A 23,713-nucleotide genomic window follows, 5' to 3' on the forward strand; every position below is an offset into this window, starting at 1 on the left:
CTGTTGTCGGCCCCGGGGCTCTCCACGCTCGCAGGAGCCCCGGGCCGCTCGACGCATTTCCTCCGCCTGCCTCCTCTTCCGGTCCGGACGCGGCTCCGCCCCCGTCACAGGCGACCTTGCCTGACTTCCGGTGCGGCGGAATTCCGGGGGCAGTGGGAGTTACTCCACCCCCCTCGACGGTGCACATGAGCTCGCGACGAGTTGCAATGAAAGTTAAGTGCACACGATGAGCGCTATTACAGGGGTTGCAGATAACAGGCTATTCACAAATGAATGCATCAATTAGTTAGTCCGTTGGGGCTGCAGGCCAAAGAATGGTTTATTACAGGAATGCTGCATGCTTTGATTATGTGTTGCCAACACTCTTCACTGTCTTGTACTGAGGGCGTTTTCTCCTCTTCTGGGGAAGTTCTCGCCTTGAGCACTCCTCAGGAGCAGCTGCCTTTTTTATGGGTAAAATGCACTCTGCGGTTGTGTGTGTAAAGACAGCACGCCATTTTACGACATTAGAAACACTAAAATTGGACATAACCACAGCCGCAGCTTAACCAGTCGTTTCCCTCTAAGTCAGCAGACACTGCTCTGTTCAGAGGCATTGCTGCCTGACTGACGCCCATCCCCACCCCCTCCACCTGGTGGCTTTACAGAACATTCATTTTAGGTATCGGTTTCCAAGGAGACACAAATATTTGAGGCTTCGTGAAACCTGGGTGAGACACTAGTGATGTGTTACCAGTCTCCGATCAACGCAACGCAATTTAAACCGGCCTAGGTGAGTTTCTGTGGCGGTGATGAAAGCTCTATGGCGCTTCGCATGACCCTAATGCTCCCTAATCTATTTTACCGCAAGGGACATGACTCGTCGGTGCAGTTCGACATCCGAAAGTAGGCCGGGCATTCTCCTCAAAATGAGAGCCAAAAAGCGTGACATTGCGAAGTATTTGTTTTTGACATGAAAATAGGACGCAGGCGCCATTCTGTGGGAACCGATAGGGTCATGAAGTGGGCAGATTTTAGGTTTATAAACTATTTTGCAGTCGCGCCGGTTCGCCTAGCTCTTGGCATGCCCTCACTGTGTGATTTTATGTTTACTGTGTGCCAGTGCTTGAGTCCCTATCTTGTTTTGTCTGGGTCGGAGGTGGTCGGCTTCCTTTGTTTTTCACCTCTGAGTTGCTAGGCTTGTTTTGGCTAGGAGCACAGGCTACAGAACTATGATAACCAACAAACGGACCGCTTTTTCACTGACAAGATTTTGTAAACACTGCTGTTTTCCAAGAAATTGCAGGACAGAATAATTCTCTCCTAAAACGTAAACTTACACTGCAGAGTAGTGAGTGCAGAGTGTGCAAAGTGCAGAATAGTGAGTGCAGAGTGCAGAGTAGTGAGTACAGAGTAGTGAGTGCAGAGTGCAGAGTAGTGAGTGCAGAGTGAGTGTGCAGAATGCAGAATAGTGATTGCAGAGTAGTGAGTGCAGAGTGAGTGTGCAGAATGCAGAATAGTGAGTGCAGAGTAGTGAGTAGTGAGTGCAGAGTAGTGAGGAGTGAGTGCAGAGTAGTGAGGAGTGAGTGCAGAGTAGTGAGGAGTGAGTGCAGAGTAGTGAGTGCAGAGTAGTGAGTGCAGAGTAGTGAGTGCAGAGTAGTGAGTGCAGAATAGTGAGTGCAGAGTAGTGAGTGCAGAGTAGTGAGTGCAGAGTAGTGAGTGCAGAGTAGTGAGTAGTGAGTGCAGAGTAGTGAGTAGTGAGTGCAGAGTAGTGAGTGCAGAGTAGTGAGTAGTGAGTGCAGAGTAGTGCGTGCAGAGTAGTGAGTGCAGAGTAGTGAGTGCAGAGTAGTGAGTAGTGAGTGCAGAGTAGTGAGTAGTGAGTGCAGAGTAGTGAGTGCAGAGTAGTGAGTAGTGAGTGCAGAGTAGTGAGTGCAGAGTGCAGAGTAGTGAGTGCAGAGTGAGTGTGCAAAGTGCAGAGTAGTGAGTAGTGTGTGCAGAGTAGTGAGTGCAGAGTAGTGAGTAGTGAGTGCAGAGTAGTGAGTAGTGAGTGCAGAGTAGTGAGTGCAGAGTAGTGAGTGCAGAGTAGTGAGTAGTGAGTGCAGAGTAGTGAGTGCAGAGTGGTGAGTGCAGAGTAGTGAGTAGTGAGTGCAGAGTAGTGAGTAGTGAGTGCAGAGTAGTGAGTGCAGAGTAGTGAGTAGTGAGTGCAGAGTAGTGAGTGCAGAGTAGTGAGTGCAGAGTGCAGAGTAGTGAGTGCAGAGTGAGTGTGCAAAGTGCAGAGTAGTGAGTGCAGAGTAGTGAGTACAGAGTGCAGAGTAGTGAGTGCAGAGTGCAGAGTAGTGAGTGCAGAGTGAGTGTGCAGAATGCAGAATAGTGAGTGCAGAGTAGTGAGTGCAGAGTAGTGAGTGCAGAGTAGTGAGTGCAGAGTAGTGAGTGCAGAGTAGTGAGTGCAGAGTAGTGAGTGCAGAGTGAGTGTGCAGAATGCAGAATAGTGAGTGCAGAGTAGTGAGTGCAGAGTGAGTGTGCAGAATACAGAATAGTGAGTGCAGAGTAGTGAGTGCAGAGTAGTGAGTGCAGAGTAGTGAGTTCAGAGTGAGTGTGCAGAGCAGTGAGTGCAGGTGCAGAGTGGTGTGTGCTGTTGAGTGCAGAGTGCTGTGTATTGGCAATGTAAATGACAATGCCATTTATTTATGATTTAAAGGGGAAAAAAAGCAATGTCATGAGCGATGCCAATAGCTCTACCTTTAATGATGCCGAGACCATTGCATTGCAAATGCTTGTCTTTTTTGTAGCAGCTTTAGTGTAACTGCTTAAAGGGTGAAGAAGGATTTAAGAGGTATAGCGTGCAGCACAGCACACTCAACCTCTGTCCCTCACAACATCCTTCTGCTCAAACAGCTGGCGTGGAGACACTGAACCTTGCTGGGCAGCTCAGAGGGCTGGGCGCCTACTGCAGATAAAATGGCTTCGTCTCAGTTACATCACTGAGCTGAACTATTAAAATTCTAAATAGATCGGTGTGGAATGTTCAAGTGACTTGTTCAAATCCCAATAAAATACCTTAGTTACTAACGCGCCGTTTTGCAAGGATTTTTGGGGGCTTTGCGCAGGGTCTGCGCGGCTTTAATTCTTCCTGTGTCGATGAGAGGAGCACCCTTCTATCGGACAATAAGGACTACTAAACTCTCAGGGGGCTTATTAACTAGCCCGTAGCGCCGCCAGGGCGTCACTTTTTGCCACACTGCCTGGCGCAAGGGGCTTGAGAATAAGCCGCTCCGTTTCTAGTGGGCGTGAGGGCTCCTGCGGAGTCACCCAAGGACACGCAGCGCGGGCTGGGCTGGCGGCTGTCACTCTGCCATTTTACCATCTGATATTTGGAAAAAAGAGCAGGGCACCGCCTTGCCACTTGATTTCTCATGATCAACAGACATGCCCCGTGATGCGGGCTATGCTCCTTCCAGATCCACTTCAGGTTTTCTGACTGGAGCTTCTTTCAAGTTCCCAAAAAAGACCTCCCATTTCCCTCCATGCCTGCCCCCTCCCCTGGTATATAAACCACGCCCGGGGAGGCGAAGGGGCACATCCTCGCTGGGACCCCTGGAGTACAGAGGAGCGCCGCTGCACCTCGCACCAGGACCGCCCTGCACCGCCCGCCTGCCCTCTGGTACCCAGACCCGACAGCCCTCGGCTCCGACAGCATCCTCCCGTCGGCATGGCGCTCTCCCTCCCCATCGCCTGCATCCTGGCGACCCTCCTGGCCGAAGGTGAGCTCCTTTCCCCGTGTAGCGTGATGCACGAAATACACGGCTTCTTGGCGCGTGTAATAAAGCTGTTCTTACTACACAAGTCAATGGTTTTCATTTTGCCAACCTCGGGTGGATGAAATGCTGTGTCAGCTCTGTCTAAATTCGACCACGCGACCAGCTCCCTCTGCAGCTGGCATTTGACATCGTCCTGGTAAATAATCGGAAGTGGAATCCGTTATCACAGAAATACCTGATGGCAAAGAGCATCTTCCAAGGGTGTGGAACTTGCTCCCTGGATATTACACACCCAAGCTCCGCAACTAGCGTGTTAACCCTCTGAGCTATTGTAGCTCAGATTGAACCTGTGACCTGCAGGTTACTCACAGACCGTCAACAGCATTTATGTTAACCCGACTGGAACCTGTCATCTGCATGTTGAGGAGAAAGGTTTATGTGCACATTAAGTACTGTTTCGAATAGCGCCTTGAAGCACTCTTAATCGCGTATCATTCCAAAGTTTTTCCACCATCGAACTGCCGCTCGCCCTTGCGGTAGCCGGAGCTTGGAGCCCGTGGGCAGCGCCCACGGACTTGCAGCGGGGCTGCTGCGTCACGCACACACCAATGTGTCACAGTGGGTGTTTTTATCGTCCTTAACTCAAGCCTTGAGGGGTTTCCACTCTCCTCAGATGCAGGATTTTGGGAGGAGCTTGGACTGCAGCCCTGATAGCTGGAAAAACCATAAAATGTCTTCAGCCCGCCATAGCCCCGTGGCGACAACTCCAGACAATACGTTGTAGTGGACGGAATGCCAGGGTAGCTTTTTACTGGCTAATACTATCGATCCCCGATTTTTCTGCTGCGTTCAAAATGTAAAAAAACAAGTAATGTATCCCACGTGGACAAGCTTTCTTATTTTTATAAATTGATACTCCCTTAGGATATTTCCTAGGTAAACAAACATAAAAAGTGGGACAATTTGTTTTTGCTGCTTTTTCTTGTAGCCGGGCTCAAAATCATAGTAGACATTCACTGACGCAAACATCGAGAAAACTGTAAACTTGCCGCAAAAAAAAGTTGTAGCACGTTTTGTGCACGAGCAGGGTTCACATAAAGTTGCATCGAGACGAGAGCGCCATACGCTCATTCCTTTTTTTTTTAATATAATTTAAATAAAGGGGACCTGTTTTTACATTTGGCACAGGCCAGTCCTGCGGTCACCCTGGCCACCATGGGCCAACGCCCTGTCCATACTTGCGGTCCAGTAGCGCCTTATGGTTCCTGAAATTCTAGCACTTGTGCGTGGAATGTGTGGGGGTCCCACGCCCTGCTGGCCTAGCAACCTGCAACACCGTGGAGCAGCGGCGCTCTCGGCTGCCGCACGATAACAGTGGACTTGTTTATAGCTGACATTGTAAACCGAGCTGCCTCGATGCGATTTAAAAATAGAGGCAGTTATTAACCAACAGCCTTCATTTCATTAGCCTTGGAAGGAGGACAGCGCGAGGTAACAGGCTGCATACAAGCACATCTTTGTGTGATGTCTTTGCTTATATACTTATGCATCCTCATGTCTTGCGATGTAGTGCAACTTTTTCTTTTCCTTTGTGTATGTAAAGCGCTCTGATACCCACGGGTCTAGCTAGCGCTATATAAAACTTTCTAAATAAATAAATAAAATCTTTGCAGCAGCCACTCAACCTGCCGAGCTCTCGCGGTGGAATCAGATTGCCCAAAGTATTTGTCCCAGCCTCGCAGACGCTTCACCTCCACGAGAAATCGTAATCCTTTTGGGGTGAGGGAGTACACGCCCTCGGATGACTTGATCCTGCTGGGGGGGGGGCACACGTCTTCGGATGACTTGATCCTGCTAGGGGGGGGGGGGGGGGGCACGCGCCTCTGGTGCCTTCATCCTGGGGGGGCGCACACGCCTCTGGTGCCTTCATCCTCCTGGGGGGGCGCACACGTCCTCGGAAGACTTGATCCTGCTGGGGGGGAGTGGGGGGCACCCACGTCCTATGGTGTCTTCATCCTCCTGGGTGCGTGGGTACATGTGCTAATATCTACATCGCTGCAGCAGGGACGTACACGCCCTTGAACCTGTCTGTGCCAACAGGACTTGGTATTTCACGCCTCTGTGGTGATTGCGAACCGCCTGCGTGTGATCTTGGGCGCACTGCGATCCGAACCGAGTCTCTGTGTAGACAGACATGCGTCCAGACACGCGCCTCGCGACATCCTTCATTTGGGAGAATAGGAACAACATTATAATTGCGCTCGGTGGTCCTGCCGGGTGGGAGCCCGGTCCGTCTGGGCGGGCCCCGGTTCCACCTCTTCCCATTGTTCTCCAATCCGGCTGCACCTCACTATCGCGGGCACGGAGCACATTCCAGACCCCGCCAGGCCGGGCCTCTGCAGCAGCCAGAGAACTTTCTAGAAGTCCTGAGTCTGCGCAGCTGGAGCTCCCGCCAGTCCTTGGTAGCGGTCGCTCTTACTTGGCCTCGTTGCTGGTCTGGTGGTCCCGACCGCGCCCACTGGGCTGGTGCCAGGGCCTCCTAGCAGCCCTTAGGCGGGGGGCTCATGACCTCCCTGCTAGTCTGGGGAGGGCTTCTGTCTGTCCTGGCAGCACCGTGATGCACGCGCAGGAGTCACGTCCCGGGGGGCCGAGGGGGCTCCCTGCAGCAGGCAGAGATGGGACCCCAGGCACCCCGGCCCTGTGATGCACGCGCAGGAGTCACTCACTGGGGGCCAAGGGGGCTCCCTGCAGCCGGCAGGGAGGGGGTTAAAGTTTGACTGCATTGCAGCAGACTCCGCGCGCTCCCGGCAGCGCCCTCCTCAGGCCGCCGCGAGCCCCGTCTGCAGACAGCGCCTGCATGGAGTCGCGTGCACGGGACGTGACGTCACTGGGCGCTGCAGCCTCCACAGATTGGACGCAGGCAGGGACGACAGTTTTCCTAAATTGTGCGGGGGGGGGGGGGGGGGGGGACTCACACGTGGCGGGTGAAGGGTTTCCGGGCTGGGCCACCTCCACCACCATGGACCTACGCCTGTAATTTTTTTGGGTTGATAAAGACGAGGCACTGCTGCGGAAGCCACCTCACATGCCACCTGCGTGGCACTGGAGAGGTGCGTCATATTTGCAGCTCGAGCACCTGTGCTGCAGTCTGCCTGGCTCCAAAACGAGTCAACTGCGTGATAGGGTGACGCTCCATTCAGAGGCGCCTCTAAAGACTGACATGTTTTAAAATAATGTATCTGGTTCTGTCAGGCTGCACAGGAGGGGGAGAGGGGGGCCTGCATATTCCCAGCAGAGCTGAGTCAGGGTGGATAGGAGGGCAGGGGTGGCTGAGGGTGGAGATGTCCTGTGTGTGTGTGGATTTTTATTTGCTGTTGTCTTGCATTGGCCAGTGGTCAAGGGTGGGGAAGCCCAAAGCGCGTTTGGCCTGAAGTCCCCAGTTGTGTTTGCTACAGCATGAATTTACCTCTTTCCTGACAATGAGTGCTTCTTTGTTCAAGAATTTTATTATCGCAGGCTATCTCTGGAATTTATCGCCCTGAGAGTGCGTCATTAACGACGCGTTTCTACCGGGTGCTAAAAATTCCTGAGATAGCGAAGTTATCGCCGTTTTGCAGGGAACATCGCTGGTTTTCCAGCGATGTTTCCTGCAAAACGGCGATAACCTTGCGTCGTATCAGCATAATTCACCCCAATGTTAGGGATAGGTAAATCTGCATTTTAGCAGACGTTAGTTTTTTGAGAAAACAGCGGTTTTCTCCAAAAAAGATTGGTGCTAAAATGCTGGGGCAGCCATGTAAATATCGCAAAGTGAACATCAGCGATATTTGCAAGGTTGTCCATCCGGGTACGCCCAGTAATGCCCACTTTGCGTCTCATTAGTAATGCAAAGGGAGGCACTGGGAATATGGGTGCTAACATTAGATTATGAATGTTAGCACCCTCTTGTAAATAGGGTAATAGTTTTATCTTGGAGATAAAGCCCTTGTAAATATTCCCCGAAATGTGCTTTTCAAATAATACAGCCTGTCCCTTCGTGAAGCCTGCACCACTGTATACAACATGTCTGTTGTGACAAGGAGGGAAGTCAGTGACAGAACGCCAGGTTCAGCTACATTTCTGTAACAAACTGGATTTAATGGCGCTGGTAAGCCAACTGGGGTGTTGCTCTTGTTTTATGGATGCTTGACACAGCAAACCCCTGTTGGGGTGATTTGTTATTTGTTGCCGGACTGCATTAACCATGATGCACTTTACCTCACATGTGGCCCACTGACGGCGGACACGTACTTGAGGAGCTAATTGGCCCCATAACATTTTGCTGCTTATCTTGCATTGGCCAGTGATCAAGGGCGGGAAAGCCGTAAACAGGTTGGGCCTGATGTCTCCGGTGATATGTTCTGTGTTTGCTACAGCAATAAATGACCTCTATCCTGATGATGAGTGCGTCTTTGTTTGAGGACGAACTTTGCTATATATATATATATATATATATATATATATATATATATATATATATATATATATATATATATAAACACACACTTGATTAGCGTTGCTCTCGCCTCTCGCCTCAGCAGGCTCCCGGCGGGATCGCCACCTCCCAAAGTATTGAACAGACTCCTGGCAGTAGAACAGCTCATAAATCAGCAAGACACCAGAGCCGGGGCCCAAATGTTCGTTCAAGTGCAGATATTTTATTGGCACACGGAAAACCCAACGCGTTTCAAAGCTTTCGCCTCTTGCTCACGGGTAAGAGTGCAACAGTGGCCATTCCATATTTAAAGTGATACAAACATTTAGAAACGTGCACGTGACCATTAATGGACATTGAAGAGATACTTAGTAACAAACAACGTTTTGTCAGTGTCAAGTCCGCTGGTTGCATAGCATTTCACACATATAAATGTAATTGGGAGCATGAATGAAAATGAAAAATGAAAGCGTAATTTTCAAAATTCAAAACAATATATAAGGGAACACCCTGTCATGGATTTGGCATTTCTGAATATTAGTGATTGAATCAAAAAAGCGATGTCAAGCCCAAGTGGGCAAATTAATTCATGCCAATTTGCCAGACTTCAAGTACATGAACAGATAAACAAGGTTGTGTTACCCTGGTGCGTATTTGTTTCACCAAACATAATAATTGTAAAAAGAATGTCCATGCTACAAATCAGAAGGTGTCATGCCCAAGTGGGCTAGATGGATCCCAATGTCTTGTGTTTATGCAGCGTACCTAAAGATTGAAAAAAACAATGTATCAGTGATACCATTTAAATTCCTGGTCACGCGAAAAAACGGTGCATTTTTATAAAAACAGTCAGCATGGAAAGACTATATATAGGAAAGCAGACATTATAATGCAATTTATGATTGTAAGTGTACTGATAGTTATTCCCCAATGTTATGCCCAAAGGGTTGTAAGGTGTTATAACGGATGATGTACTTGGATTCGAGTTTGCGCAATTCAAGTAGCCTGTTGCCTCCTCTCTCATTCCTATGGACGCAGTCAATCACATAGAATTGCACCAAATTGGGGTTTTGATGATGTTCAGTCGCAAAATGCCTTGCCACTGGGTACTGTGGATTTGCATTCTTGATAGCACGAAGATGCTCTAATGCCCGTAGTTTAGCTTTTTTGGTAGTCATACCAATGTAAAACTTATCACACGGGCACTTGAGTGCATATACTGCATACTCGGTATTACAACCCAGCATTTTCGTGATTTTGTGCTCTGTCTGATCTTTACAAAGTTTGAGGCTCTTGCATTTGTGGCTATTCTTGCACGCTTTGCATTTGGTGCAAGGAAAAAATCCACTCACTGCGGGGGATTGTACAGGGTGTTGTAGTGTTGCCCTGCTCAAGGAATCTTTCAAAGACTTTGCCTTTCTGAAGGTAAGGGCAGGGTTTTCACTGAGTACTTCATTGAGGTCCTGATCAAGTTTAAGAATACCCCAGTGTTTGTCAAGGCTCTTCCTCAGCTGCCACGATTGACTGTCATATCCGGTTATAAACCTGATTTGTTCTGATTCTTTTCGTTCCTTGGGAACTAACAGGTCAGACCTTTGCATGTTATCAACTTGGGAGATAGCCTGTGTGATGACTTTGTTGCTATAGCCTCTATCTTTGAATCTATTGCACATGATGTTTTTCTCTATTTCAAAATTGGCCTCTGCACTGCAATTACGCTTAGCTCTGATAAGCTCCCCTAATGGAATGCTGCGTATTAATGATGGTGGATGGCAACTTCTGGCATGGAGCAAACTGTTTCCAGCAGTGGGTTTACGAAAAAGGGAGCTGATTAATGACCCGTTGATAATTTCTAGACTGACATCTAGAAATTCCAACTTGTTGGAACTCATGTGGCTGGTGAATTGGAGGTTCAATGAGTTATTATTCAGGATGCTTTCAAACTCACTAGCTTGCTCAAAGGTTCCCTTCCACACGCAAAAAATGTTGTCGATGTAGCGTGCCCAGAGAACTACGTGGTCAGAGAAGTGGGAGATGTTATTCACCACTTGCTCCTCCCACCAGCCAAGGTACAACCCCGCAAAGCTGGGGGCGAAGCAACTGCCCATCGAAGTTCCCCGGGTTTGCTGGTACATCTGTTTGTCAAAAACAAAAAAATTGCTTTTTTGATTCAATCACTAATATTCAGAAATGCCAAATCCATGACAGGGTGTTCCCTTATATATTGTTTTGAATTTTGAAAATTACGCTTTCATTTTTCATTTTCATTCATGCTCCCAATTACATTTATATGTGTGAAATGCTATGCAACCAGCGGACTTGACACTGACAAAACTTTGTTTGTTACTAAGTATCTCTTCAATGTCCATTAATGGTCACGTGCACGTTTCTAAATGTTTGTATCACTTTAAATATGGAATGGCCACTGTTGCACTCTTACCCGTGAGCAAGAGGCGAAAGCTTTGAAACGCGTTGGGTTTTCCGTGTGCCAATAAAATATCTGCACTTGAACGAACATTTGGGCCCCGGCTCTGGTGTCTTGCTGATTTATGAGCTGTTCTACTGCCAGGAGTCTGTTCAATATATATATATATATATATATATATATATATATATATATATATATATATATATATATATATATATATATATATATATATATATTCTATATGATGTATATGTTGTGAAGGGCTCTGATACCCTTTGGTCTAGCTAGAGCTATACAAAACTACTAAAATAAAATAAATAAATAAAATAATATATATATATATTTTTTTTTAACAAAGAGTCTGTAATCAGTGAGGTCAATCTGTGGGGGGCGGTGTCGAGGTCCGACAGTGCCTCGCAGTAATTTCTCTAAACAAAAGAAGGCGACCCCACTCCAGAAACTGTGTTAACCTGAAAGCTTTTAATAATGCATACATTCCGCCACCATTGCCACCACCCACCAAACGTTTCGACCAAGAGATGGCGGGAAAACCGGAAACAGGTTGGGCCTGATGTCTCCAGCGCTATGTTCTGTGTTTGCTACAGCAATAAATTACGTCTTTCCTGATGATGAGTGCGTCTTTGTTTGAGGACGAACTATGATTTATATATAAATATATATATAAATATATATATATATGCACACACACTCTCGGTCTCTTTCTCTCTCAATCAGGAGTTTGTATAGTGCAGCTGCTCACCTGTGAGGGTCTGAAGGCGCTGGGGCGGGTGGGGGGGTGGGGGGGGTGGCTGCTGATCCTTTTTGGCATGGGGGTTCAGTCAAAGAGCCATGTCTTGAGGTCCTTTGTGAATTGGGTCAGCGACAGGGATTGCCTGTGGTGGTGGGGCAGGGTGTTCCAGGTCTTGGCAGCTAGATGGCGAAGGATCTACCTTCGGTTCTGGTCTTGTGAATCTGTGGGACAGTGGCCAGGGCAAATTGGGCGGAGCAAATTTGTTTTGCGGGTACGTGATTTGAAAGGCGGTTATTCAAATATTCTGGCCCTTCATAGTGGAGAGCTTTGTAGTCATGTGTGAGGAGCTTGAAGGTGATTCTCTTGTTGATTGTGACCAATTAGAGTTGTTGGAAGTGTTTTGGTATGTGGCTGCAGCAGGGGATATTTGGACGCTCTGTAGTTTCCTGAGCTGTTTCTGGGTGGCGCTGGCGTAGAGTGCGTTGATGAAGTAAAGTCTGCTGGTGATGAATGCGTGGGTAACCGCGTACAGTTACAAGCCTAGTGTGTGTGTGTGGGGTGTGTGTATATATATATATATATATATCAATCAAGTCATGTGCAGATTAGCCCCATTGAAGACAAGCCACAAGAATTCCATTCACTCGATTTTATTCTTTTCCATTACTTGCCAGCAGACGGACTGAAAGGTAAAGTTCACATCAGTTCTTTATCATTGCCAGACGCGTTTCAGGATACTGACATCCTTTCTTCAGTGGCTCAGGCAGAGGAATTGAATGCACTCTTTTTCGTTTTGCACTTCTAAAATTGTTACCTCAGTGGGTGGGGCTTCTGTGCAAAGCTCCCTGGTTATTGTAATGCTTTCATTAATTGTTCCTCTTGTGGGGGAGGCTTTCTGTCCCAATTTTCGCCTTTAAAAGTTTTCTCCAAGTGGAAAGGTGAAACTGTCCCTTCAGCCAACTGCCCCGCTTTATAGGGATGAAAAACAAGTTCCAAGCAGCGTAGTTCTGCTTGGAACTTGTCCACCAGTAATGAATACTAACAAAACACAAATTATTTGACAAATTCACACCCTGAAAGGAAGAAGAACAAATATATGCGAATACACAAAATATGTATACAAACTACACCCACAATTTTCTATTGAATGAATATATTTTTTATATTTTTTCAAAAATGAATGCAAGTAAAACAGTAAAGACATTACCACACCAATCAGAGACAAACAGGTTGCTCGAAGGGAAGGGGTAGGGGAAAAACTTGCCACCGTGGCAAGACATGAGCTCTCATCGCAACTTCTACAGCACTGCAGACTGAGAGAGGAGCATCGGCAAGTGTCCTGAGCTGCCGTCAGCTAGGGGCATGTGTGAGTCCCCAGACTGCTGCAGGGACCGAAGCAGGCATTATGTATCCAAGCGCTGCCTCTGACTGAGTTAGTTGGGAAATGAAGGTAAACTTTCGTGATTAATGTTTCAGCTTTTGTCTAGTGGCAGTCACCATAAAGCAGCGCAGCCTGCTGCAAAGAATGTGTATCCAGCATATTATGTTGATAGCTCAGTGGGTTACTGCTTTTGTCACAGGAATCCTTTTGTTACTTGGGATTTAGCCCCACCTGGCGCTGACCTGGAGGGGGATGCTATGCGTATAAATATTGTATGTGTTTAAAAGCACCTGCTGCATAGTTACTTGTGTCCATCAGTTTTTCAGGCAACAATAAAAAATTTCGAAGATAACTCTGATTAATGTGCCTGCTGGAAAGAGATCAGAGTTGTGTCCACTGGTAGTTTTGACTCCCCATAAGGTAGCATAGAGCGTTAATATGTCTGCTGCAAAAGAAGTGTACTAGCATACCACAGAACTGTATTTATTGTGGCTAGCTTCTTGGGTTACTACTTTTATCACAGGGCACTAAATTAGTGCCATTCCATTTCAGCTGCTTTGCAACAGTTTCAAGATCTGCATGGGGTTTCTCATTGCTCAAATAAGTGTAATTTCTGGTATGTATCTATTTCCATTTACTTCATTGCTTGACTCTGCTCATCACAAAGTGTCACTCTAAGTGTCACATATTTGGTCTGGTGGCTCAGTGGACTAATGTATCCACTGCAGGTGCATGTGTTCGACCTCATGGATACAGGTTCAAATCTCGGCGGGTCTACTCAGCCTTTCATCCATTTGAGGTTGATAAAATGAGTTCAGTTGGGTAACAATAAACATCTAACATTCAGCACCATGATACTCCATTTGGGGTCAACGTGCGCTTTACAAATACACATGTTATGTTGTGACTGTCAATTACAAGTACACTGAAAGCAACGAAATGTAACACATAGGCAGTCTGAAACCTTGCACCGCAACAAAGCCGCCGGTCTTGGACACAGGCACTAGGGAGCAGCACGCACACTGCCCGTGATGCCGCCTCAAGCGCAGTTCACATGCCAGCCGGGGAGTGACAGGTGGGCTGCTGCTGGTGTCACCTCATGCTGGTGGCTTTGTGCTGCAAGGGATAATGCTCTGAGGCATGGGAGCTGCACGCGCAGGGCCTGCGTCATCACCTTACGTTCAGGTGGGTCTGCGCTGCAAGAGAGCATCCTGGCTGAGGAGAAGCACGCGCAGTGCCCATGACGTCACCTCGTGCACAGCTGGCTCTGCTCAACAGAGCAGCCTCCTCTGGGGTGCAGCGGCACATGCATTGCTTAACGCAGGCAAGTTTGCCCTGCACAGGGGCGTCTTGTCTGAGCCCGGCACCGGGGTGGGGCATGTGCACCTCTCATGACGTCACCTCATATGCAGGCTGTCCTGTGGCACAGAACTGCTGCTGATGGTGACGTCTCACGAGGCACATTTTACAGACCGCTCAGCGTCACAAGGCAGGGAGCTAGTCGCTGTCACGGATGTCCTCCGAACCTATGGGAACAGTGGGTGCACAGCTCCTGAGGTCACCTCACATGCAGGCGGATATGATGTAAGAGAGCATCCTCTGCCTCAGATACAGGGGCTGCGGAGAGCCAGTCACTGCCCGTGACGCCACGTCACGAACAGGTAGCGCTGCGCTGCAATGGAGTGTCCTTTTCTCTGAGACACGGGGACTTGGTGCAAAACATGCAGAGCCCGTGACATCACCTCACACGCAGGTGGCGCTGCGCTGCACGAGTGCATCCTCTGAGCCACGAGGAGGGGCACCGGCACTGCCAGGGATGCCACCTCATGTGAGGCAGCACGAGAGCATCTTGGCTGACACAAGGGTGGGAGGAGAGGCACGTGCATCGCCCGTGACGACATCTGCGGGCGCCTCTGCGCTGCTCAGGAGCATCCTCCGGTGGGGAGAGGCCCACGCTCTGCTTGTGAAGCCAGGTCACCTCACAAGCAGGCAGCTTTGTGCTGCATATGAGGGGTCTGCCTGGGACCCTTGCAGTGGGGGGAGACTCGTGCACTGCTAATGATGTCACCACCCAGGCCCTAGAAAGACGTGTGCCACAAGCCACACGTGCACTTGTGTACTGGCGTCAATGGGCCTGTGTTGCCACCTCACATGCCGACGGCTCTGCGATGCAGCCAGGGAGCATTCTGCTGAGGCAAAGGGGCTGAGAAGAGGCACGACGACTGCTTATGACGTCACCTTTTGCACTGGCAGTTCTGGGCAGTGAAGGGGCTTCCTCTGGGGTGCACTGGCATGTGCGATGCTGTTGAAGGTCACCTCACGTGCAGGCAGGTCTGTGCTTCAAAGGGGTGTCTTCTATGAGACTGGAACTGGGGAGATGTATGTGCGCTGCTTCTGACGTCACTTCACGCGCAGACTGTGCTGCAAAGGAATATCCTGTCTGCGTCACTTTACTGCCACTGACGTCATGTACAAAAACCTCAGCACTGACCAGTGACCACTGTCTGTAATGCCCCAGAAGGTACGTTCTGCAGACTGCTCAGCGTGTCAGCAGGTGGAATGCGCTTTGACAGTGACCTCTGAGGCAAGAGGAGCGGCACCTGCACTGATCCTGACATCCCCTCACGTGCAGGCGGCTGTGTTAGGAAGCATACCCTGCCTAAGGTATGGCGGCTGAAGAGCAACAGATCCACTGCCCATGACGTCACCACACGCTCGGAGCAAAACCAAAGGGGATGTTGAACATTGCAAGCACTCACCCCCAGTCAACTGATCTGGGTTTAATCCATCATCATTCTATAGCTCACTCTGCCACCCCAGTTGAGACATGGCCATATGCAAATCAGTCTGAACCTGTGCCTCAAGGTAACAGTCCAGCCCGAACTGCCAAGCCATGTCTTCCCTTGACCGGAAACAAGCATCCTGGGACCGGTTTTTGGTTAATCAGCCGTCATCAGCCAGGCTAGCTTGAATCCAGTGGCAAAGTGATCAAGGGACCCACGTCTGGGCATACCCTGCCAACTTAGGATGAACCGGGGTGGCGGAAAGATCTAAGGGCTGGGCTGCGTTCCATCTCTATCCCTTCCCCTTGAAGGAACTCTGGGGCATATTATCAAGGGGGTTTATCTCCGCTTTTTTGGCTTTAAAAGCCAAGAAAGCGGAGCTAAAATTATCTCCCTATTACCTAGCTGCCGCTAACACCAGTTAGTGACAGTTAGTAGGAGATAGCGACCATCTTGGGCCCCACTTTGCATGTCAGTGATATTTATCACTAATGAGATGCAAAGTGGGCGTGCCAAGATGTTAGAGACTGAAAACAGTCGCTAACATCGCTATCTCCTATTACCAACTTTTGGAGATATTCGTGCTAAGCGGGAATATCTCCAAAAGCTAACACCTGCCCTGAGCAGTTCTTAGCCATGTTATCCAATGGGAGGTGGATAACATGGCTAAGAGCATTAGCTCGCTAATGCATGAATATCGCTGACTTTTCAGCGATATTCATGCTTTGCGGCGATTTTTACCGCATTTGCGTTAAACCTTGGTAATACCAAGGTTTATTTGCGGTAAAAATCGCCGCAGCGTTGCGGTAATTTTTTGTCTCTAACCAAGCAATAGCGATAATTATCGCTATTGCTTGGTAATATGCCCCTCTCTTACCTCTGGGTTGTGGACTCCAGTCAAGTGCTTGTCCCCATTTGCAAGTGAAGTTGATTCTCTGCACACAATATAACAGGTTCAAGAAAGCCGGCCAAACATTTGTGCGCACTTGGAGTGTGCAAACCACTCCTCCCCCTGGCCCCTGCTCTGCAAGCCCTGCCCCGCACCAGGAAATGGAAAATTAAAATGATAATAATGTGTGCTATTATCACTTTAGTTTCCTTTAATTACTGCTTACAGAGCAGTATGGCGATGCTCCTCCGCCTTAGCCGAGTAGCCACTGCTGCAAAATTGGTATATCCCATGCCACAGTAATAGATAGAAATAGGCGGTCTAAAATATTTTAATGGAGCTGGACAAGCCATGCAAAACTAGAGCCTGGATGGAGCCAATTGCTTGGCTTAGCCTTTGTTCCAAAGAGCCGACAGTCTAGCCGAAGCCCCATTCTCTGCCATTACAGTTTTTAAAACAGGAAAAGAATTAAACCCAAGAGAGCCAGGTGGATATATGGAACTGCATTTCTGCTTGGATTACAAGTAGAAGACATAAATGAATACCAATATCTTGTCGTAGCCAACTATACTTGACATGTCAACGGAGACTTGCAACTCAAAGCACCCATGGTGGGATCTCCGAGGCTGCCTTAGTTTATTAACCTGTTGGATGCTATTTAGGTGACCTCCCTGTCAAGACCGCTCAGAGCCCCTGCGCTATTGATAGAGCGGTCATGTCAAGGGGTCTGGCACCATTGCCGCAGCTGTTATTTGCTGCTCTGGAGCCCCCATCACTCCCATGGGTTGGAGTGTGTAACTTTCCATCTCTGGCCCAGGAAGATGAGACAGTCCTAAAACGGACGCAATCGTATCACAGAACCAATTATGCCAGTTGCAAGACCGGCACCCAAGAAATGGCTACGTGATTTCCCTGCGAGCTCAGAAGGAGCTAAAAATAGTCAGTGGAATATGTCGGCAGGGCACTGTGCCCAAAGGGAGGTATTTCTGGAAAACTCAGAAACTCAGCATTCCAGCGATACCTCTCCTGGTTTGCAAAGGACCAGGCCATCACAGTTGAATATGTTCACCAGGTACTTCCACTAGGCTCCTTTTTTTTATTTGGCAGGATGAAGCAGCACCCCAGGCCTTTGTTTACTCTCTACATTGGGCACAATCATTCTTTCTGAGTCCACCAAAGAAGTTCAGTTTAAATCTAAAAAAAAGAGCAGGGGCATCTCACTCTGCCATACGCCCATAGCCCCACACCAAAAGGCATAAATACTGCATTTCTGCCCCTCCAGGAATCAGATTTGAGTTAACCCTAATATGAGTCTAGGGTGATTTTAAAGCCTAGTAGATACCAGGGATTGTTTTTGTTTTTTTGTAATGGGGTGGGGTGGCCCACCCTGACAAAGGGTCTTGCCTTCTTCCCAAAAGGGGCAGCCGTTGACTGCCTGAAGGCAAATATGGTTGCTTGCTCCTACCGTCCCCCAGGAGTGCGGAAATCCCACTAGTTGGCAGGAAATTTCAACAAATACAAAAAAGGGGTGACAGTGGCCCACCCAGACATAGGACTATGCCCCCACCCCAGAAGTGGGGTTGTACCATTATCTGCACCCCAGGGCGGTAGGGAGGCCTCTAAATCCTAAGGATTTTTAAAAAGACCCTTAAAGGGGTCTACTTGGTATTGGGCTATGCCCCTCACCTTTGAAGGAGCAATGCAGCCTTACTGTCCCTCCTTGAGAGGCAGATTGGGGGGTTTGTCCCCATTCTCCACCTGAGGAGAGATATAGACAGCCCACTAGACATCAGGGATTTTAAAATGGTGCAAAAAAAACTATAGGGACATTATGCTCTGGCATCGGGCCATACCATCTCCTCAGAGGGAAATGTAGTCTTTCTGCCTCCTCTCCCCCTAGGAGGCAGATTGAGGCCAAACCTGGGGGAAAGTAGAAAGCCCAATAGACACCAGGGAAATCTAAGAAAAAAGAAAAAAACAAAGGGGTGGAGGCAGCCCACCCAGCCAGAGGGCCATACCCCACCTTAAAAGAATGCAGTTCTGTCTTTTTACCTCCATCAGGTATTGATCCCCAATTTATCTCCAGGGGTTTTAGAAGGCCCACTAGACATCAAGGATCTTACATTTGGGCAATAAAAGGGATAGGGTGCCCACCATGGCATTCAGACTTGCCTCCACCACAAAAGCACAATAACGTTTTCCTGCTCCCTGGAGGAGCGAGCAGGGGGTTGGTGGGGTGACCTTAGGAGGGTAGATAAAATCAAAATACACATTACTGATATCAAAATGATGTTAAAACAAAACAAAATAATTGGGCATCTCTCTTGGCATCAGGGAAATAACGCCACACATCAGAAGTAGTCTCAGAAGGGCCAATATTCTTTCTTCTCCTCCTCGGGGGGTCAATAGGGGTTTTTAATATTCCCTATCTGCTCCATTGTCAAAATAAGGGCTAGGAGATGCAAAAGACTCTCTTGGAGCAGACTGAGGGGTTTGTTTCAACAATTAGTTTCTTTGGGAAAACCTTGATGGATCTACCTCTTGTGAATTCAGAATTTTCTCTACCCTTCTGAAATGTGTAGCTTTCCAAGGACACCCATGGGGTTCACCCCTGTTTCCATCACAAACTGTAAGTAGATGAAATCTGAAAAAGTTGAAAACATGGACTTTCTCTTAGAAAAATGCAAAAACTTTGATCATTTTGTGAAACAGTTTGTCTCTGAACTCTGGGGAAGCTAGTGCAGGTAAGCACGGTGAGGCGGGTGGGAAGGGGGCATGTCGACAGACGACGGAATAGGAATTATTTATTTATTTAATTACCCTATTCTGTCGTCTGTTGACTCCCCCCTACCGCGTTTACCTGCACTGGCCTTCTCATGTGATCCTTACACACAGGGCACGAGTCGGGGTACCACGCGGGTGGACGGCATCCCCCCACTTATTTTTGAGGGTTTTCCAGGGTGGACGCCGTCCACCCTGCTCAATCAAAACACCGTCCACCCTTTCCATCAAAACTGCATCCACCCTTACAAAATAGGAACGCACACAAAGAAAACAATGCATTTTCGAGTGGCTGCCGGCTGAATCCTGAGGTTTCTCGGACTGCCGCTGGGCACCACGCCGGTCACCACGCCCCTGCACCTACCAGGTTCACCGCTGCCAGGGTAACCAATAGACGCCGAGATCTTCAACCAATGGATTCAACTCGGCAGTCCCGCCCTCCTGCAACATGCCCTTTATTTTTTTTCTTCCGGCTTTCCTGCTTTAGCTCCTTTGCGTTTTCGGAGCGAGTGACCCGTGACCGGATCCAGATATTGACGCTGCTGCCCTCCATGCCTGCTGCTTGACCTGCCTCCGCCTCCCGCACCAGACTTCCCTGCTCGAGACTCCACTCCCGGCCTCAGCTGCTGCCTGCCCTGCTCGAGACTCCTCTCCCGGCCTCGCAATTGGATACAATCACAATATTAAAAACTCATTAAACAGACACTCTGATTTCAACAGGAATTCCATTTGAAGTGATATTTGTGTAATTTTCATGGGGATTAGTAGCCCATTCACCATGTGCAACCCTTTCTTAGGAAAAAAGTACTCGTTATTTATAAGTTACAGTTCCAGAAACCTATTTAGCACCCACTGCAGAGACCAATGTGAAATCTGCTGGCATAGCGAATTGTGCCCTTCATAGCTCAGTACTTTAAGCATCATAGCGCCGGGTACCAATAACATTTCTTAATACAGTGCCGAATTCGACATGAAGCTTTTTAGGGAAAAATGGTGCTGTTATTACTCTCCAAAAATGAAATGCGTGTATTTCTTTGTTAGGGTTGGCTCTGTGCCATTTCTTTCCATTGACTGTTTAACAGGACTACACAGAGTTGGGGTATGCATGCTGAATGGTTGTTCCATACAATAATGCAACCTTTAACTTGCCAGTGTTTGTACCAAACAAGGTGAAAATACTTTCAGTCCACATTTTTCGTTGGTGATTTTCATTTTTTGTGCCATTACGAAGGAATGCTGACTTTGTGATACACGTTATTTTCAGTATCACAATTTTCAGTTTCATCCCATTATGGTTTCCAACACAGGAAAGCACACTTTAAAATATTGTGCTAAAACACACATTTGCCTCACAATTATTTGTTTGATTTTCTGTCTTTTGCCCTCTTTCTCAGTAGATGTCTGCCGAACTCTTTATCAGTCTGTCTCTTGCACCAGACTCTGCTGTTTGTCATTAAACCGCCCACGTGAGAATACATTACAGGGTACTGTTTATACCATGAATGGCACAAGGCAAGCCTAGGCCAGTTTGTAGCTGCTTAATGGAAACACAGTCCTGGACAGCTGGAGAGGTGCCATATTCACCCCAATCCATAACAAGCATAACAAGCATTGGCATAGCGAATAGGCCTTGTTTTTGGGTCTTTATAAGTGTTTAGTTATGCAGAACAATATCCTTACTGCAACAACATTAACTGTTGCATGGCTAAACACTTATAAGGTCTCAAAGGTGAGACCTATTGGCTATGCATACTATCCGTACACTATGTGTACTTTCAGGGAAAGCAATATTAATTTCTTTATTTCTAGGTTCAAATGGTATCCGCAATCTTCAATTGATAAAGAAAAGACAAACAAAATAGCACCTGCGTCATTCCACTGGCATGCGCATTATAATGCATGTACAAACCAGCCGAGTAGTTGTACGCCAAACTTCATCCATATTTAGGCTGCTAATTCCTCCATACAGGGACCTTAAGTCACAGGCTTAAGTACCAAGCAGCTTCAATTGTTAAATCTTGCAATATATGCAAATGATAGATCTGCCTTACATGTGATGTCACTTCCTGTTGTGATGTCACTTCCTGTTGTGATGTCACATCCTGTCGTGTTGCCACTTCCTGTCGTGATGTCACTTCCTGCGACCACGCCTACCTTGGAGAGTCCCCCCACTTCTTTTTTTAGGACTTGTGCCCTGCTTACACAGCAATTCTTTCATTGATGCCTTTTGCAGTCAAAATACACTTTCTACTAGGAGGCATTTTCCCATAAAAAAAGCTATGTTCTTGGTTCCCTCAAGACCTTTGTGACTTTAGAATCACTGGGAAAAAAAGGATGCAAAATTGGCATTATTACCTCTGGTTAAAAAAACAAAAACGTTACAAAGGTTTAAGAGGGAATAGCCACAAACATTTAAAATAGTGCCTAGTAGCCCAAGGGGTGTTTGTGTGTGTTGGGGGGGGGGGGGGAACTGTACTAGCCATGTGGTTAATCTGCTTTGTTGCCATAATTGAGGTGTTGAGCCACACATATCTCCCCCCTCCTTTTTTTTAAAGTCAGGAGAAGAGAGCCATATTCGCAGAAATATTAGGTGTCTTGTGTCTTTTCTAGAATTATTTGTATGTACACATATAGTGCAGATTTGCTGTCACATGATATTTGCATTGATAGTGTATCGATTTAGATCATGAAAGAGCTCAACGCTTTCTTCTTCAGTGGACGATTGAAGGAGGCATGCTGAGTTGCGCAACGTGTGTCCTGGAAGCCTGGGTCATAGCCATCTGTTTTTTTTTTCACCAGTGTGTTCTTGCAGGCGAGGTATTTTGACCTCACTTTGCCTCATTGTCCTTGAGCGACCACTTGGAGTGAATCGTCAACTCGTTCAGTTTATTTATTTATTTATTTATTTATTTATTTGGTTTCTTCTATAGCGCAGGATTCGACCCCGAAGGGGTATCTCCGCGCTTTGCTCGCTGTAGGTGTCAGACAGTACTTTTAGGACATGCAGGTGAGAGTCTAAACCTCCCGAAAAAGATGCGTTTTGAGTGCTTTCCTAAAGGAAAGAAGGTTGGTGTTATGTCGCATGTCAATAGGGAGTTTGTTCCAGAGTGAGGGTCCTACATAGGAGAGTGCTCGGCCACCCTGCCTGGCTTTCTTGATGAGAGGTATTTTTAAAAGGAATTGACTGCCAGAGCGCAAAAAGCGTTCTGGTGCATATATTTGAAATTTCTGAGTTAGATAAAAGGGACCAGATCCAAAGAGACTCTTGTGTATGATGCAACAGATCTTGAACTCGATCCTCTGACGCACAGGCAGCCAATGGAGTTCTTTCAGGAGCGGCCTGGATGGTGTTCTGGGGGGGGGGGCATTGAGAACTAATCTTGCCGCGGTGTTTTGGGCCACCTGCAGTCGGTTAAGTACATTTTCATTCGCAGAAATAAGAAGGCCATTACAATAATCTAACCGACTTATTATGAGTGCTTGGACTAAGGTCTTTCTATAATCGTCTGATAAGAAGGGAAATACCAGGTACTTTGCTGAACCGTGACTCCTGTGTGATTGAAAGCCACTTATGTTGCTTCACATATAACAAGAATTATGGCCGTATATTCTACATAGCACAAACTAATATCTTTTTCGGCTGTCTCAACGGTGTTAAGGGCATAGAGATATTCTTGATTATTTTTAACTTTATGTTTAAAAATAATTATTTTGAGTAAATACCACTATATAATCAAAAGTATGCAATTAAAATACTTATACATTTTGAAATATAAATATTTGTATTTTTAAAGAGTTTTTATCACACGTGCTTGTCATTTGTTGTGTGAGTTGTACGCATGACCCTTTGATGGCTCAGTGATATGTTGGCCAGAGGTGTATTGTGGTCAGACAGAAGCAAAGAAAACATGTTGTTTTGGAGTTGACTGTCGGGGGTGCAGGTAGGTGAAGACACTTTCTAGTCGTCCTTCTAAGGAGTGAGCAGTCGTACCACGGAGCTGATATCGGCTGATTGTGGTTGCTTTGAATGTGGGTGGTGTCCCATGGCTGGGATGCTCAGGTGGTTGGTTTAGAAGTCAGAAGAGTTATAAGTGACATGCCTGTGTGTGGTCTACGTGGGGAGGTGGCTTGGTCGGTGTTCAGTCTTTGGGGTCAGTGAGGGACATCTTGTTGCAGATTACTCGAGCGTGATTGAAGCCTAAAGCTCATTAGAAGTCTTACTTGGGAGCTCAGTGGCTTTTTTGGTATTTCGTCTTGATAGATAGATGTGACTTGCCTGTGCACTTGGTTGGACGTAGATCAGGTGTATTGATGATGTTTTAGAGAGTGCTTGAGGTTTTAGGGAGTCCATCACTTGGAAGAATGTTGTAAAGGACGAAGCAAAGAAAGATGATGAGAAGAGATACAGGGCCAGTTGCATCAAAGGGTTTTCCCCATTCTGAGTCGATGGGAAAATGTGTTCTAGCACATGGCCCACAGTGCGGGAGAG

The 23,713-nt window shown here is 47.5% G+C and overlaps 1 protein-coding gene across 1 annotated transcript in view; it reads left to right on the forward strand.

The window, feature by feature from the left end:
- The first annotated feature begins 3,549 nt into the window (after positions 1 to 3,549).
- Positions 3,550 to 23,713, forward strand: part of LOC147700977 (phospholipase A2 inhibitor and Ly6/PLAUR domain-containing protein-like) — a 209,723-nt gene continuing 189,559 nt past the window's right edge. The window contains exon 1 of the mRNA XM_086929810.1: positions 3,550 to 3,740. Within this exon, the coding sequence (XP_086785936.1) occupies positions 3,689 to 3,740 (52 nt within the window). The 5' untranslated portion in view covers positions 3,550 to 3,688. The remainder of the gene's footprint in view (positions 3,741 to 23,713) is intronic.

This window comes from Lissotriton vulgaris, chromosome 7 (assembly GCF_964263255.1).
Source record: "Lissotriton vulgaris chromosome 7, aLisVul1.2, whole genome shotgun sequence".
Classification (NCBI taxonomy): domain Eukaryota; kingdom Metazoa; phylum Chordata; class Amphibia; order Caudata; family Salamandridae; genus Lissotriton; species Lissotriton vulgaris.